Below are 17,259 nucleotides of genomic sequence, written 5' to 3' on the forward strand. Positions count from 1 at the left end.
TATATATATATATATATATATGTATATATATATATATATATATATATGTATATATATATATATATATGTATATATATATATATATATATATATATATATATATATGTATATATATATATATATATGTATATATATATATATATGTATATATATATATGATATGTCCATTACATTTCTCTCCCTTAGATTTAATTGTGGGTAGAATATTGGGTTGTTGAGTATAACTATGACTATATTACGAGTATGATAATTTATATTAAAAAGATTTATTAAAATACGTACACATTTCATATAGTAAACTGCAAATAATGTTGGCTATTAAAGGTTGAATGCACTATATTCCTGCGGTGCAAGGCCATAACAAGGCGTAAGGAGGCCAACATTACTCTACATTTCTACTTACAAGAGGTTATTTCAGGATTCGAATCTACCACCTTTTAGGCACACAATGACACCTAATTTGGTGTAGCAAGGCTTCCCTTCATACCGTATCCGAGTAAGGGTGTGTAAAATGAGACCGGACCGACGGTCCGGACCGGAACCGACTGAGACTGGACCTATTCCGGATCGGACCGATTGACACCGGTCTTACTTATTCTTCATTTTGGATATTCGGTCCAATCTAAACCCGGAAAAATCTGAATTAGACCGGATATATATTTAAAGAGGAATAATATTTACCATTTTTATGTATATACTTATTTAAATGACTTACTATTTTTTATTTCTAACACAAAATAAAAAAATATTTTAATTTTATAATAATTAATTTGCTAAATTATTTTAAAATCTTCCATTTTTAAATTTATTTTTGGTATCAAAAATTACTTCCGGTATAACCAGTCTAAACCCGGACCGGATCGGAAGGAAACCGAGTTAGGGAATCGGACCGGATGAAACCATCCGGGTTTGGACCGGTGAACACCCCTACATTCGAGTAAAAATTAGTATTTTATAAATAAAATATAGATATTTAAGGTAATATTTAATTGTATTATTAGGAGGGTGATCTAAATAAGAGAATTTTAGCTTTAGTGGGGCACTCGGGCTTCGCCATCAAATAGGAAACTTTTAATCCAGTTGCCAACTAATAATCCTTACTCCCTATTTTTTATTTTTTATTTTTAATAAAATATCTGATTTATTAATAAAGAGAAATACGATATCTACATCACAGATAAAAATTAGCAAGTACATAATAACTTTAATCAAAGATAATTCAAAATTAACAAAACTACGATCGTTGTATATTAGATATGACAATTCTGAATATCCTCTTTCATATCGCTGTTTGACACAACCTCCTACGAGGGGGTCTTTCGATTTGTTGTAGTCTTGAGATAGAATTGAATTTGATATAGTTGATGGTAATTGCAATTTTATTGTCTGCTGCATTATCACATTAATTTCTACCAACAAATCAATTACAAACGAAACTTCATAACTCTAAACTCTCACAAAGAGAGATCAAAATCCAATATATGAGTAGAATAACTCCCATGTAAGGAAAGTACAAATATTTATTTTAATCATATTCAAAAAGTTTAAAACGGATAAATTTAAAGATTTAGCATCAACTAAAAAGTTGATGATAGCTCAAAACTTAGATTAGGGTTTTCTTTAGTGAGAGAGGAGAGAAAAGGAGAGTTAGAATTAGTTTTGAGAATTCCCTAGTCCCTATTTAGTCCCTAGTCCCTATTTGATAATTACAAATAACCATTCATGCATTTGATTTTTTTTTTCTCTTACATTCGAACTTTTTTGATTTTTCAACAGCAAGATGCAGAGAAATAACAATAATAATCGCAATTCAAAGATCAGTTTTCTTGTAGATGATATAGAATCTGTTCTTGAAATGAACAGATTATTAGAGAAAGAAAATCATGATCTTAAACTCGAAATTACTCGTCTTAAATCTCAAATTACTTCTTTAAAAGCTCATGATCTTGAACGTAAATCTCTCTTATGGAAGAAATTTCAGTTTCCGATCAAAGATGATATTCAACAGAAAAGGATTCCTCAAACAGATCACAAAAAATCAGTATCATCACCGCCACCGCCACCGCCACCGCCACCATCGCCACCGCCACCACCTCCGCCGAGAAAAGCAGCATTGTTAGTATCAGCGTCGCCTCCGCCGCCGCCTCCACCACCGTTGCCGGCGAAAATGAAGCTAAGTTCGAGATTATCTGTGAGGCGTGTTCCTGATGTTATTGAATTTTATCGATATCTTAATAAGAGAAATGCTCAGATAGTTGAAAACAGAGGATATAATGTGATTGCAAGTTCTAAGGAAACTAATCCAAGGAATATGATTGGTGAAATTGAGAATCGATCATCGTACCTCTCTGCTGTAAGTGTTCGTTTTATATTTTTGACCACTATCGAACGGCGAATCCATCCTGGATAGATCAGCCACACTTGCTTAAGACAGTTCATTAATTTTTTTTCTACTTTTCAGTATTTTTTTATTTCAAAAAACTAAGAATCAAAACAGAAAATCAAAAATATAGAGAACTATATTTGACAATATTTTGTTTATTATAAGATTTATATCATATGATTTTGAAAAAAAAAATAAATAATAAAAAATTGATATCATATTGATTGAATGAAAAACTTAAATATTTGACCAAAATTTTAAGCTAATAGTTAAAATCTTAATATTTATTTTATATTTTACCATAGTAAATTAGTAAGTTTTATGAGTCAAATTTAAAGTTGGTTAGTGGTGAAGCTACCCTGGGCGAAAGCCGACTACAACCTACTTTCAAATCTCAATGAACAAAATTGTTTTAAGCTACGTTCAAGTCATTGTACATTTTTACTTGGTGATTTTAACGTAACATAATTAAAATTGCTCGCAAATCCTAAATTTAAATTCCTTGCAATTTGGAACCCCTCATCGAACTTCTAATCACCGGATTATATTCATATAAAAGTTTTGATTCCTGTCTAAAATTTTAATTTTGGTCTAGTTATGCTTGATTAAGCATATCATTTCTTAACAGTTGTGCAAAAACTAATGCATGGTTGGATTTTGTATTGGATCAGGTGAAATCAGACGTAGAGATGCAACGAGAATTTATAAATTACTTAATAAAAGAGGTTAACACGGTCGTGTTCAAAGACATATCAGAAGTTGAAACATTTGTAAAATGGCTAGATGGCGAACTGACTTGTCTAGTAGATGAGAGAGCTGTGCTAAAACATTTTTCGCAGTGGCCCGAAAGAAAAGCTGATGCTCTAAGGGAAGCAGCTTGTTGCTTCAAAGACCTCAAGAATTTAGAATGTGATATTGTTTCATACAAAGACAACCCTAAACAACCCTTGCCTCAAGCTTTAAGGCGAATCCAGGCGTTACAAGACAGGCGAGTATGTATACCAACACAAATTTACATAATTTATGATGGTTTGATGGATAAAAAGCGAGTTATTTTATCTTATATTACGTATGGAATGGAAAAATAGACGGATAAGTGCACTACCCTTCCTCTATACCAATATCAACATAAAATATTTATATGTATCCACTAAGTCGTGGAGCGTAAAATTTTAAAACTATACGTGTTTATACGTATACAAAAACATTTAACCTATAATAATTACACATCACATATGTAGAGATAATTTACTTGGCAGATTTTAGTATTATATTTTTAGTAGTGTAAATAAATCTGTTATAGAAATATGCTATTATATACAATCTATCTTCTAAGTCTAAATTTATGAAATAATTTCATACATTTAAAAGTATAATAAAAATTAAATACAACAAAAATCAGCATTGTAAAATCTAACCTTACTAATATGTTTGAATTGTTTGTTTTGTTTATGTAGATTGGAGAGGGTAATAGAAAATATTGTGAAGGTGAGAGACGGGACTTGCAAAAGGTACAAGGAATTGCAAATTCCTTGGGATTGGATGCTTGACACTGGACTTCTTGGTCAGGTAAGTACATCCATTTAATGGTTACCACCATAAGAAATTGTCACACTTTAATCAGTCATTTTAACATTACAATATTTCTATTTTATATACGTAGTTTATTAATATATCATCTCTCTTTTTCTCTCGCTTAAGATCATACTCGCACATAGAAGTGTTTATTAGGGTGATCAGGTCGGTTTCGAATGGGTGTCATTCGGTTCGATTGAATTTCGGATCGGTTATTATTCATATGCGTGTTACGGAGGGTCACATTGGGGTCGGGTCGGTTAATCACGGTTCGGTTGAAGATCAGTTATTCGAGCTATCGGGTTTGCATCAGTTCTGTGTCGGTTGAAGTTCGAGTCGAGTGTCAATCAGTCTCGCGTTGTTATCGGTTAACAATTGGTTCGGTTTTATCGGCTACGAGTTACTAATTACTATTGATCGAGTCAATGTCACATTAAGTTGCTAGTCATTTTTTAATGCATGACAATATTCTCTTTACTTAAGGGAAATAGTTAAAATGCAAATCAATTAGTAATTATTACTTTGTTACTTTTACTTGTTTGACTATGAACTAAAATTAGAGTTCTATCATTTTTCATCCAATTTGATTAAAAATAGTTTATTAGACATTAATCATTGATTATTAACTCTAAATATATAAAACCATGTATTTTTAAAATTTAATTTATGAACTATCGCTTAATTAGATTAACTATAGATGATTGAATATAAGTTGATCATACTTCTATGTTAGAAATTGGTTTAGGTTTACAGCAGTTCGATTAAAAATTGGTTCGGGTTAAATTGGTTATAGCCGGGTTGAGTTCGGTTTCGAGCATGATACGGGTCGGATATGACTCGGTTTGGTCACTATTAGGTTCGGGTAATCTCGGTTAACGGTTATATGTCGGTTATAAAAATCGGTCACAGTTCAGGTTCAGTTTTCCATTTTCGGTTGTCAATCGGTTCAGGTGCAACTTCGGTTCGGGTAATGTCGGTTCGATAAATCTAAAAAAGATACGCATTTTCGGGCCGAAAACTTTCGATTTCATGTTGAATTTTCGGATCGGGTCACATTTAAACAACTCTACTCGCTCAATTTAATGGTTCCACAACAAAAATAAACAATGTGCTTTTAGACGAAAAATTAGCACAAGGATTTTCAATGCCGAAAAGCGTCAAAAGTTTTTGCACCCACTTGAAAAGCCTTAAAAACTTACCATCACAAAGCCTATTAGACGACGCAAACCTTTAGACTCTTTTTTTTGTCTACAGTTGGTTCAGTAGACGCTTTTTTGTGATCTATATGTATTTATTTATATTTATGCAAATTGTTAAGGTTGCATTCTTTTAGATTTAATATATTTTTCACTTTTTATTATATGATCTAAATTATGATATTTTTCACTTTTGAGATCTCTGGAAGATAATCATTTTAACAATTTGTTGAATGTGTCAAATTACGAATAGTTAAAGTTACGATCATTGAGGCTGGCTCGAGAGTATATCAAGAGAATCATTAAAGAACTATCGAGTTCGAGATCTTGTAATTCAGAAGATATCATACATCAAGGTGCTCGATTTGCATATCATGTTCATCAGGTAAATGAGGGATCTTTCATTATCGTTTTAGTTTTCAGTTTTAATTTTTTTAAAAAATAAACTCAAAATAGGAAACAAGAAAAATTAAAAAATTTAACTAATTTTCTGTTTATTATAGGAGTATTACAAATTTCATATGACTCTCTCAAGCAATTTCTTTGTTTGGTTTGGAGAAAAATATTTTTTGATAAATTTGATTATCTTAACCATTTTATGTTCTTTGATTTAAAATAGATTCATAATCAAAATAAAAAAAAAACTAGGATGGAAAAATATTTTTTATCTCTTTGCAAAAAGTTGATTCCCTTCTTTCATCTTTAATATTTTATTTGGAGTTTTCCATCAAACAAAACAAAATAAAATTAATTCTATTTAATTAAGTCGTTGAAAAATATTTTCGTCAAAACCAAACACTAATAAATCATACTAACTAATTATATTTTTAATAATTACAGTTTGCAGGAGGGTTTGACATAGATACAGAAAAATTGTTTGAAGAACTCAAACAAGTTCACCACAAATTCCACACAAGTTTGTAAGCTTCAAATAAGAGCAAGAAATAATTGGCTAAGCTATAAGCCAATAATCTATAGTATGGAAACTTCTATGGAAACTTCTATTACTTATAGAACATAGCTAGATTATATATATATATATATATATATATATATATATATATATATATATATATATATTGTTTATATTTTTAAAAAATTATAACTTTTATAAACGAGAAATATATAGAATATGACAATGAACTATTTATTAGAATGGTATTGTTTTTTGTTTAGTTTGTATCATGGAAATATGCAGTATTATAGTGTAGTTTTAAACCAAGAGATTTAAGGTTTTTATGTTTACTCCAATCTTTAATTAGTCATTTATGATTGGTTTTAAACTCAATCAATTACAACTGTTAGAATTTACAAATTGGATCTCGACAATCCAAATAAAGAGGAAAAAAAATTAAAATAACCCACTTACAAGCATAAAAATAGTTCACTACTAAAACAATCGGTAATATTCGCAATTTCTCCTTAAGTTTATAAAGTAATATATCTTCTTTTCTTTTTTCGATGTAGAACAACTCGCATATAGATAATAATGTGCACTTCAGCAACAATTGACGTCTAAGGGTATGAAGGAAGGACTCATGTGCGCGTAAATCGATTAATATTGTGCAATTATGTTCAATGAAAGACTTACAATTTTGCATGTATAATTTCTTTGAAATTTCTACTAAACTTTGATCATGTAAGCTTTGGCCATGCAAAATCCACAAGGCGCCTTACTACTGCTAGTTTTGTACTAAAAATCAAAGGAAAATATAAAAGACATCAAATATACACCAAATTTACAAATCCTTGTTAAATAGCAAGAAAAATATATGTCCGCTTGACGTTTGCCACCAATAGTAAACAAGCCGTTTCTGCCACTTACAATGGTGGTGATATTAGCTGCAACAAAAATGATAACAGATTATTAGTACTCATTGAGGTAACTAGTAACTACGACATTTGAAGCAGTGAAAACCAAAAGACGGTCACAACTATATAATACGATCCGGTATGAAATTAGTACAATCATCCAAATGCCTCGGTATTTTGTAAGACTTCCCATCCTCATGGAATACCCACCAAATGATCAACCTAACTGGGTTGTTACTAATGCCAAATTTAAAGAAATCGATACTATCCTTATCCAATCACTTTTCTACCTCCTTGAATTTGCTTCGTGGGGAGAGTGAGTCTTTCATGACGTGGTATTAGCGACTCAATAAGAAAGATAGAAAGTCAGAACGTAAAGAAAACCAAAATGAGGGTAAGGAATACAGAAGATGACTTGAAGGGTCGGCGTGGAAAAGGATATGAAGGGTTTAGATTTACAAGTAGAGATAACAAAGCATGCAACCTTACCTCTTTTTATGATAACAATGAGCTTGTTTCCGAAAATTGAGATAATAAGTTAAATAATGAATTACAAAAGTCAAACACGGTACAAATAATCATAATCAAACCTCGATGCTCCATTCGAAGATTCAAAGCATGCATAGATGAAAGGCTTTTCTCAGCACTAAAGTAGAGCTAATGATTTATAGTTCTTTGGTTTTATATTATAATGTAGTAAAACGACTAAATAAATCATTTACGCTTCTGTTTAATATGAAATTCTTCCTATAAGCGGGATACACTGGATATAATACATCCAACCCCTCCAAGAAATGCCTAAGTGAGAGCCACTGGACATTGTGGCAATGGCATGTTGTTGGTTCTACAGTTCTACTTGCTCTAGGATGTTCACTCCGTTGCTTGGATTGGATCACGATAATTTGATAAGTCTAACTATTTAGTATAGGCTTTTAGAGACAAATAAATTAATTTTCAAATGGATATGATTTTTAGCATCCTTGACAACCAACTTTTGGAAAGAGATCTAATATGAGCAACTTGAAGGCAATGGGATGAAGGCCAAAAGAGAACAAAATGTGAAATTGACCATATGAAGATATTAATCGGTTAAACAAGCCCCACAGGACATGAGCATGATACAAACGTATATACATTTGATCATAAAAGCAAGAGTTCCCGAAACCCCCAAGTCGCCTACTTAAATGCTATAAAGCCAAGTAAACTTATAAAAGAAATATTGGCTTTGCTATCTTAGACATCAACAACTTCTCATAACAAAAATTAATTATGGGAATATAAGGAGGGAAGGAAAAGAAGGTGGTGTCATCTAGTTACAATGAAATGAGAAAAAAACTCTAGCCTTCCAAAACAGTGTCATATGATTCGTCAATCAAATCGAATTGAAGCCTTGATAGGGAGAAGAAATGCCAATAATCCATTAGTAGATGTTAATGTTAACATTTGTTTAAGGGTTTATTAAATATATATGAAAAATGCTTTAAGCAAAATTAAAAGTATGTAGCAAGAATATTTAACTTACCCCACAACTGATGTTGCTTTCTGTTACACTTGAATGCTTGAGCTAGAAGTTGGGACCTGCAGGACTTGCTGCAGAAAACGTGCAGCCAAACGCTGAGCTATGCCACCAAGAACACGACTCCCAAGATCACGTGCTTCACTTTGTTGCAAAACCTGTGGAAATAAATTTTATCAGCTACTTTTACTGTAAGATCTGAAATCTGCACATAATGTTGACGCCAAACTACAGATGACACACATAATTTATCAACTGCTCTCATCATCAGAACTAGAAATCCCTCACAAACTTCACCCCACTGTTGGATTTGCATAACTTACGGCTTTAAGAAGTAAAGCAAAAACAAGGCCACATTACCGTATCGCGACTGTATTGTAAAGGTTTTTGAGTTTAGCGCGACCGAAAGTTAGTACATGACCAGGACGTAATGTGAATGATGCCAAAAGCAGCATACAATCAATTAGTTTAAAGAATGAGTATTGACTCTTGGAAGCAAAGGACAGAGAATAGATGTGTCCAATAATTCGACCGATATTTAGGCGTTATGATAACCACAACACTCCCGTTACCGCATCACTGTTTCGTTACTGCAATCACGACCATTACTTTTTTACACTATGGAATCACATGAATAACAAATTTAAAATGCTGACTATATATTTTGATTAAGTAAATTTTTTGACCTGTAGTATTGGCTGCAAAAGGGAAGGGTCAAAGTTATTTGAAGACCGTAGAAGCCCCCAAATCCTTAGTACTTGTTCTCGAAGTTCCAACATACTTTGCCGTTCAGCATCACTTAGCAATAGAAAGCCAGCCGGACTGCCATTTGTTACTAAAGGCTTCATAAAATCAGGTAAAGAAGAGTATGTATCCATCAAAGAACCTAAAATCATTGCTTCGGTAACTCGTACAGCTTCCTTTGTAACCAGCATCCTTAGTTCTTCGCCATCTGGCCCCAACAACAGCTTCAGAACAGGTTGTAAAGCGTCGTTTGCGGAAAAATCCCTGTCTTGACGCCCCTGAACTAGTAGGTTTTCAAGTCTATTCCACCTGCAATCAACAACTATGACAAAAGGATTCTTAACTTTGACGGCTTGTTTGGTAATTAGTACTAAATGATGGGAATGGTAATGGAAAATTAGTATAATTTTGATAGGAATATCTCTCTAAAATTTATACTACAAATCATAACCATTACCACCAATTAGTACCGTTGACCAAATGGGCCGTAAATGTTCTGCAATTCAGCTACTCTTGTGAGACACCGTCTCTCAAAGACACGACCTCAAAACAAGAATATATCTAATGCGTCTCTCGAAGAGACCGTCTCTCACAACAATTTGTGTCTGCAATTAGTTTCAACAAGGATTAAGATAAATAACCTGAATTTCCCATCCTTAAACAACAACTCAATAAGAGCATCTCTAAGATAAGGATTAGGATCGGTTAGAAGCCTCTTGGCAAAATACGGATAAGAAGCAGCCAACACCTTAAAATTTGGATCAGCATAGAGCGCTAAACCTTCCAGCACAGTAAGCGACCGCAGTATCAATGCATAGTATGCTGGAACTGCAAAATTCATCAAGAAAGATATCAATTGTTGAAAGGTTTCAACGTAAAACTATAATAATGGACACATAAATCATGCTGTCGAAGATTTTCAGTCTCTGCTTCATAATCTAATTCTCATTGGAATGTGATCATAGTGCAATGACAAGGCCACATCATCGTATCGCGACCGTACAGTAAAGGTTTTACGGCCCGTTTGGTTAACGGTACTAATTAGTGGTAATAGAAATGATTTATCGTGTAAATTTTCATGATATGTATCATGTCATTCCCATGGTAATGAAAGTTTGATCATAACAAATTTTTTGTTCATAATTTTTCATTGCCATCTAATATCACATGTTCAAATGGCAATGCATTTGAATGAATTTTGTAAAGAAAATGAGATTGTTGAAGGAGAATAAACATGGTCATTAAAATTGTCAACCAAAATTACACTAACTTTCCATTAACATTCCCACACTTTAAATACCGATTACCAAACGGGCAGTTAAAAGTTCACTGCGACCGAAATATAGGCCGAATTGACCGAGAAATCACTCGCAAATCGCATTGACTTAAAAATCTATTTCGCGACCGTGATGGAAACCATATTTCAAAAGTCGAAAAGAAATCAATGAAGCTCACCATTAAATGGATACTGATAAAAGACAGCCCCCAGACCATCTACGAGCGTTTTGAAGTTAAGTTCACTAACAGTAGCATTGAGTGCACCATCAAAGAAGTCTCGAAGTACAGGGACAATGGGGGAAATGTCCACATCAGGGGATAAGAAATCTAGAGCATAATAATCTTGAGCCATGGCTTCATAATCACGATTAACCATGTGGACGACATGACCGATAATGGCAAATCTTGCTTGCTCTGGTGTTTCACTCATCATTCCAAAATCAATAAACGCCAGCTTCCCCTCGGGGGTTGCTAAAAGATTTCCGGGATGTGGATCGGCATGAAAGTATCCGTACTCAAGTAACTGTCTAAGGCTACACTGGATACCAGTGGTAACAAGATCTAATACCTTCAGCCCCTGCCTTTCGATTGCAATTTGTTCATTTAGTTTGACACCATCAACCCACTCCATTGTTAAAACTTTAGCGCTGGTGTAATCCCAGAAGATATCGGGAACAAAAACGTCTTCCTTATCAGCATACAATTTCTTAAATCTTCTTGCATTTCTACCCTCCTGCAAATACCTGTCAAAATTAACATTCAAATCCAAACAAAATATCATAAAAAGAAAAAAATGGAATAATTTCAAGTTCCATGACTTTCATATACACCATCATAGATTGGCCGGAATCCAGATTCATCATTGTCGCTTTCAGTAGCAAAGAAATAATATAGATAGTAAATTTTTAAGTGGGTAAAAAGTAGAAAATTAGATAATTTAAAGGTTTATCCGACATTCATGAGAAAAGCTAATCCAGGTTAATAATGGAATATTGTTACCATCTATTCCCTCCGTTCCTTAAAGAAGTTCCCATTGCCATTTTGGATATTCCATTTGTTGTTCCCATAAGACATCTTTCTATTTATATCACAAATTATGGATAAATTATCCTCAATTTAATATTTTAATGCTTATACTCCCTACATATCTTCCACTAATTTCATTACAACATTTTTATATTCCTTATGGTCCCCACATGTTTCCCACTAACATTATAAAAAAAAAATTTATTAGTTGTGATCCCCATAATTTTTCCACCAACTTTCTTAATACATTTTTGAAATGTTTACGGTCCCCACTTTTGTTCCATCAAACTTATTATTCAATAAAATAATATATCCACTACCTTGTGAGAACTTCATTCCCGTGAACATTCCTTGTGGGAACTTAATTATTCCGTAAATGAAATAATAATAATAAAGTTAAAAAAAAAATCCTTACCTGTACATAATTAAGCTCTTGATAAACTCTTCTGGCGAATTCATCAACTAGAGCGACAACATCACTTGTGATTATGTCAACATATTTATTTATAAAACGAGCCAGTCCTCTTATCAAGAAAAAGTCAAGTCCTATGGCCTCTTCAATACCAGGTCTCTGCACCTTCACAGCAACAGTCTGACCTGAATACTTTAAGTGAGCTTTATAAACCTGGCCCAAACTAGCGGCTGCAATCGGATATGGTGATATCGATGAGTAAACTGCTTCAAGAGGGAACCCCAGCTCTTTTTCAATGCATGTGAATGCCTCCGCATTGGGAAATGTAGGCAAAGAATCCTAAAAATCACGCACGATATAAGAATTCCGTTTATTTTGAAAAGGACTAAGGTGTAGGTAAACAGCCAAAGAGACAAAGAGACCGGTACATACATTACATTCCATTATCCCAATGCCATTAATTGGCTCTTGCCTAGACTAGATTTTGAAGGTCGGATGTAAGCAATCTTAACGTTGTAAGTGATAGCAAAGAGGTTGTTTCTAATTGACTCTTAACAAAAATATACTGCAACTTCACATAAGTACAAAGTGCACATGTTTTGATGTGTTTTAATGAGTTATTTTAATATAGTCCATTATTATCCAAAACCAAATAAACAAAGAGACACAAGTAAATGTAGATAGAATCATAGAATTTGTATACCCAGTTACTTTTATTCCCCATTTGGTAACACTAACACTCTAATAGAAAGTATGTTTCTCCTTTTCCTTCTAACATAGCCCACATTACTCTGTAAACTCCTCTAAAGTTTTATTTTGAAACCTTGTGACAAAAAACAAACTAAACAAGAAAACTATAAATTAGTATACGGTTTATCACGCTTTATATAGACCAGACACCAAAGAGGATCGCCTAGAGGTTAAGAAATTATAATTAGCAAAGCCCTCTACATGATATTTGAGGAAAATAAACCTTATTTGTCAAATTTATTAGGCACATGACCTCATAACGCAGTGTCACATAATTTGCTAATATCCAGGCGAATCACGAATCGAAAACAGAAAATTATGGTTGGTTTTGGGCTAGTCTTGGGTAAATTTGAGCAAATCGCGAATTAACAAAGCAAATTAGCTAGCGAATAATGTTACACTGTCATAAAGCAAAGGATGCAATCAATCATGAATTTGGGGCTTGGCAAGAAATACAAGATTCAGCTGATTTCTATCATTTTTATCTATTTGTTCCGAAAGCATTTGAGAAGTGAGAACTTCAAATTCAATATCAAGACATTTCCGAACAAGATTTATCTGTTTTAGCTAAATGATTGGCGTGCAGTAAACTTAAAGTAAAAGTAAAAGTACCTGAAGCTCAGAGAGTTCCTCGAGGTACTCAGGTGGACACAAATCAGGTCTTGTTGATAAACCCTGGCCAATTTTGACGAAAGTAGGTCCTAAACGAGTGAAAATCTTCCTCAATTGTTCTGCTCGCAAGGATTTGTTCATATTGAGCTGACCATTCCAATCATCTAGCAGTAGTGTGAAAGCAAAAGACCCCAAACCGAACAATATTTCCGACGTCCTACGTAGAACCTATTTTGGGTGGTCATAGACATAATTCCACATAACTTTTCCCGAAAAAATAAAGAAGAGCAAAAAATAAAATCGGGTCGAATAATAAGTTATCCATTTCTACCGTGAAGGGGCGCGATCCATATTTAGTAGCAATCATTTCAGGACTGTAGGTAGAAGCGGAGGCTGCTCTGGCCATGGCCCTTGCCTCAGCTTGCATATCCTCGGCAAGACTCTTTCTTCCGGCAGCAGTAAGTAAGGCAACTCCGCCTGCTCCTGTAACACCAGCAGTAGACTGTATTGCATTATTGTTTCCCCGGCTGCTACCGTTAATCCCTTCACTCAGAGAAGGCACTGCTTTTGTATTTGCCTCCACCAAAGCTGAAAGTGTTGATGTTCTGGCTTTACGCCTTTGTCGACTCCATCTGTGTGTGTCCTTAGTACTTGAAACATTGATGACTGATACGTAGACTGTATGATGACTGGAACTCAAGGGATGGGATAATGACAGCATCCCGGCAGGTGCAGGCTGACCAGTAACAGCAACCATGGCCAAATTTCATAAAAGTCAAAACCTTCTGATTCACTGCTTCAAAGAATCAGGTTCAATAATCAACAATTTATTCAAATGATAAGGAAAATTATCCTAGAAAACCCCGAGCCCTGGAACTAAGGTGTCTGTCTCAGAATAACCCTCAATTTTTAAAACTTGAAATGCTAAATACTAAATGCTATCAGAAATATTGCACGAATTAAGAAAGGATAAGTCTTTTTTCCTCTCTTATTCCATCCCATGGACAGAAGGATCCCCCCCCCCCCCCCCCCCAAAAAAAAAAAAAAAAGGAGGTCAAAATAGCTATCCCAAAATGTGATGTTAATTTGATAATACAGATATGCCTCAGGAATTTGAATCAAGTTTCCACCAATATTAAAATCTTTAAGGAGTTAAGATTGATATGTACAACACAAACTATGTTTCCTACCACAAAAGAGCAAATCGAACGAAATTTGTGGTGTCAGGTCAATGATTCTGCACATGCACATGCTTATATAATTGATCTATCAAGAAAAATTGTTTGGTTATTGATAGAGTATCCCCTTCATATCAAAAAAATGATGATTCAACAAAACATAATGCCAACTCAATTAGCATGTTAATACACGATAAAATGAACATTGTACAATATTGAAACTAGTGCTCTGAAGTTAAAGACTAGAAAAACCTCCAGTGGCCCTAAGGGGACTTGAACATAAGACCTCTAGAATATAATCCCAGAGCTCAAACAGTTGAGCTACCCCTCAGGGTTATGCTACAGTTGCAAACTAATTAAAGGTGTGGCCTTTGTAATTTGGAGCTTTTTACTCATAATCAGGCTTAGTCCAGCCTCACAAGACTAACGATCCTATGCAAACCTCTCAAAGCTCAATGATAGAATTCAAAGAAAACTCCCAAAGCCCAAGTACACAAAAAAAATATCCTCAAAAAAGCGTGAAATTGACGAGCTAGTTACTTGTCCTCCTTACTCTCCATTATTTACCTAAATGACTAAATAAAACTCAAGTCCCTCCCATCTTTCTGGTACAATTAGACACCCATTATGATGAGTCAAAAGCTCCTCAAATCAAAGAAATAAGTCCTCTACACCTAAATACACCGATGAAGCTGGAGTGATCAACACTTATCAAGTCGAAACACGCTGCATTTCCAATCAATTGACTACACCCTTGGACTTCAAAGTTAAAAAATTCATTACGCCCTTCATTTGAGCAAAAGAAGAATCCAAACTAGCTCTAAAATAAATTGGAAGCCTTTACACTTCTTAAAGTGATGTTCTATACCAGCAAACATCTAGAACCCTTTAGAACTTAGAACCATAATAATTGATAACGACTTCACCATAAATGAAGAACATCTAATTCATGGAAATATGGCTTGGTTCAACACACATATAGAGATGAGTGTTTGGCCCTGAATTATCCAATTAATGTACAATTGCTATCTCTTGATTCCCCATCATAGATAGTCCAATGCCAACCATGTCGTTACAATATCACAAACAACTTGTCCACCAAAACATAAGTGTTACAATAATAAAGGCAAACATAAGAACCCAAATTTAAAAAACAATGAAAATCATACATCTATAAATAAAAGACCCAACTTTTTTCATATACCCAACATGCCAAAACTTGCAAAGATCAAAAATAAATTCCAAACATAATAGTAATTGATTTTAATGTAGACTTTCTGAAACAATTTATAGTATACTACACTTCTATAATTAAAAAACCCAATTTTAATACTTATTGATTTTAATTAAAGCTTTCTGGAACAATTCATAATACACTTCTATAATAATAAAATTAAAAAAAAAAAAAAAAACTTTTTTCAAGACCTAACTAGCCAAAACTTACAAAGATCAGAATCACATCCCAAATTTAACAGCAATTGATTACAATTTTGGGTTTTTGGAACAATTCACACTTCCATAATTAAAAAAATAAAAAAAATAAACAAAAAAAAAAGAAGATAAAAAAGAACCAAGTTTTTCACAGAACCAAAAAGAAAAAACTCGCAAAGATCAAAAGCACATCCCAAATTCAACAGCAATTGATTTCAATTAAGGGTTTTAGGAACAAACAAGTAAACTGACCTTTGTTAGAGAAACAAATCCCAACAGCCTGAAGATGGGGAAATCAAAGAGAGGATGTGAGAAGAGGAAGAGAGAGAATGAATAAGTAGATAGAGTACTTAGTTCACAATTTAATTAGTGTTATATGGGAACAAATTTACGCCACGGAACCGAACGAAAAGTATCTGCTCCCAGTTATAGTCCGGCCACAATTATTTAGAGTATGGTATTTCTTCAATAAAATTGTTAAAGAAAGAAGCTACAAGACTGCATTGATTTGGCACAAATTCATATCTTTATTAGGTTAGGTTGGCTTATATATATTTGGTGTGAAATGAGTAATTATAATTTTAAAGTGATTAATTACATAATTAGACTAATTATATAAGCTCGTATCATGGTGAAACGATCTCATACAAGATGAGTTGTTGATTTGGTGGGGATAAACTGATAGTGATAATAGTTTTGACATTTGTTCTGCAAATGATTGTTGGTCACCTGGTCGGAGTTATTAATCGGCTTAATCAGTTAGAAGTATTGACCGCATCAACTGTTACGATAATATTTGATAAAATTGATTATTAACTATTGGTTATTTACTAGGTAAAATGAGGCAAAAATCAATTTGCTTGATAATTATTTATCAAATACTAATTATTTTGACATTTAACTAATCAAAGAGAAAAAAAAATCAGCTAAAAAAACCAAAGTAAAAAGTAAAAGTTATTTACCAAATACACCCTTCGACTATTTGATATACTTTTTCTTTAGATGTCAATTGCCTTACATTCGTTGTCTATCTCATCCACAATCCACATAGACAATGTGTCTTATACTCTTTTTTTTTCATTGGTTTAACGTTTTCCATTTTTTTAAAAAAATATCAAATTTAATGTAGCAAATTTCACTTTTTGAGTAAACATAATTTCTAAGAAAAAAGGCAGCCCCTGCACGAAGCATAATTGCAGAGCAAGGGTCCGAAAAAGAGTTGCCACCACATAGATATAATATACACAAACTTTCCGTTGCATTTTTGCAAGAGGATGCTTCTGGGACACGATCCGAATATTTATGCCTCATTTTCCAATTTAGTTCATACCTCATGGGCTATGGCT

General features: G+C 33.4%; 2 protein-coding genes across 4 annotated transcripts; one reads left to right on the forward strand and one right to left on the reverse strand.

Moving 5' to 3' along the window:
• Positions 1-1,505: 1,505 nt before the first annotated feature.
• LOC130806027 (protein CHUP1, chloroplastic) lies at positions 1,506-6,753 on the forward strand. Of its 3 annotated transcripts, XR_009040252.1 has the most exons (6): positions 1,602-2,353; positions 3,055-3,371; positions 3,841-3,952; positions 5,408-5,539; positions 5,995-6,131; positions 6,622-6,753. XR_009040252.1 is itself a non-coding variant. In XM_057670915.1 (5 exons), the coding sequence occupies exons 1-5, from the start codon at positions 1,781-1,783 to the stop codon at positions 6,076-6,078; spliced, it is 1,218 nt and encodes a 405-aa protein (XP_057526898.1). In that variant the 5' UTR covers positions 1,506-1,780; the 3' UTR covers positions 6,079-6,376. The 3 variants fall into 3 exon arrangements, 2 of the variants coding, with proteins under 2 accessions (XP_057526898.1, XP_057526899.1); XM_057670915.1 differs by lacking the exon at positions 6,622-6,753 and having other exon boundaries at positions 1,506-2,353; positions 5,995-6,376; XM_057670916.1 differs by lacking the exons at positions 5,995-6,131; positions 6,622-6,753 and having other exon boundaries at positions 1,600-2,353; positions 3,055-3,375.
• Positions 6,671-16,409, reverse strand: LOC130806026 (protein ACTIVITY OF BC1 COMPLEX KINASE 3, chloroplastic). Its single transcript, XM_057670914.1, has 9 exons — positions 16,166-16,409; positions 13,636-14,097; positions 13,305-13,532; positions 11,946-12,281; positions 10,682-11,237; positions 9,868-10,054; positions 9,169-9,535; positions 8,489-8,640; positions 6,671-6,996 (listed from the first exon to the last, which is right to left on the reverse strand). The coding sequence occupies exons 2-8, from the start codon at positions 14,059-14,061 to the stop codon at positions 8,512-8,514; spliced, it is 2,229 nt and encodes a 742-aa protein (XP_057526897.1). The 5' UTR covers positions 14,062-14,097; positions 16,166-16,409; the 3' UTR covers positions 6,671-6,996; positions 8,489-8,511.
• Between the last annotated feature and the right edge of the window lie 850 nt (positions 16,410-17,259).

The sequence above is a fragment of the Amaranthus tricolor genome, chromosome 2 (genome assembly GCF_026212465.1).
Source record: "Amaranthus tricolor cultivar Red isolate AtriRed21 chromosome 2, ASM2621246v1, whole genome shotgun sequence".
In the NCBI taxonomy this organism is placed as follows: Eukaryota; Viridiplantae; Streptophyta; class Magnoliopsida; order Caryophyllales; family Amaranthaceae; genus Amaranthus; species Amaranthus tricolor.

What these genes read in the sequence shown, in the direction of transcription:
- LOC130806027 (XM_057670915.1), top strand. Translation starts at nt 1,781, where the DNA reads ATGCAGAGAAATAACAATAATAATCGCAATTCAAAGATCAGTTTTCTT. An exon ending in ATCCAGGCGTTACAAGACAG is followed by an intron (nt 3,372 to 3,840) that starts GCGAGTATGTAT and finishes TTGTTTATGTAG; the next exon opens with ATTGGAGAGGGTAATAGAAA. An exon ending in ACACTGGACTTCTTGGTCAG is followed by an intron (nt 3,953 to 5,407) that starts GTAAGTACATCC and finishes AATTACGAATAG; the next exon opens with TTAAAGTTACGATCATTGAG.
- LOC130806026 (XM_057670914.1), bottom strand. Translation starts at nt 14,061, where the DNA reads ATGGTTGCTGTTACTGGTCAGCCTGCACCTGCCGGGATGCTGTCATTA. An exon ending in AAGAGCTTAATTATGTACAG is followed by an intron (nt 11,238 to 11,945) that starts GTAAGGATTTTT and finishes AGGTATTTGCAG; the next exon opens with GAGGGTAGAAATGCAAGAAG. An exon ending in TTATCAGTATCCATTTAATG is followed by an intron (nt 10,055 to 10,681) that starts GTGAGCTTCATT and finishes TGAATTTTGCAG; the next exon opens with TTCCAGCATACTATGCATTG.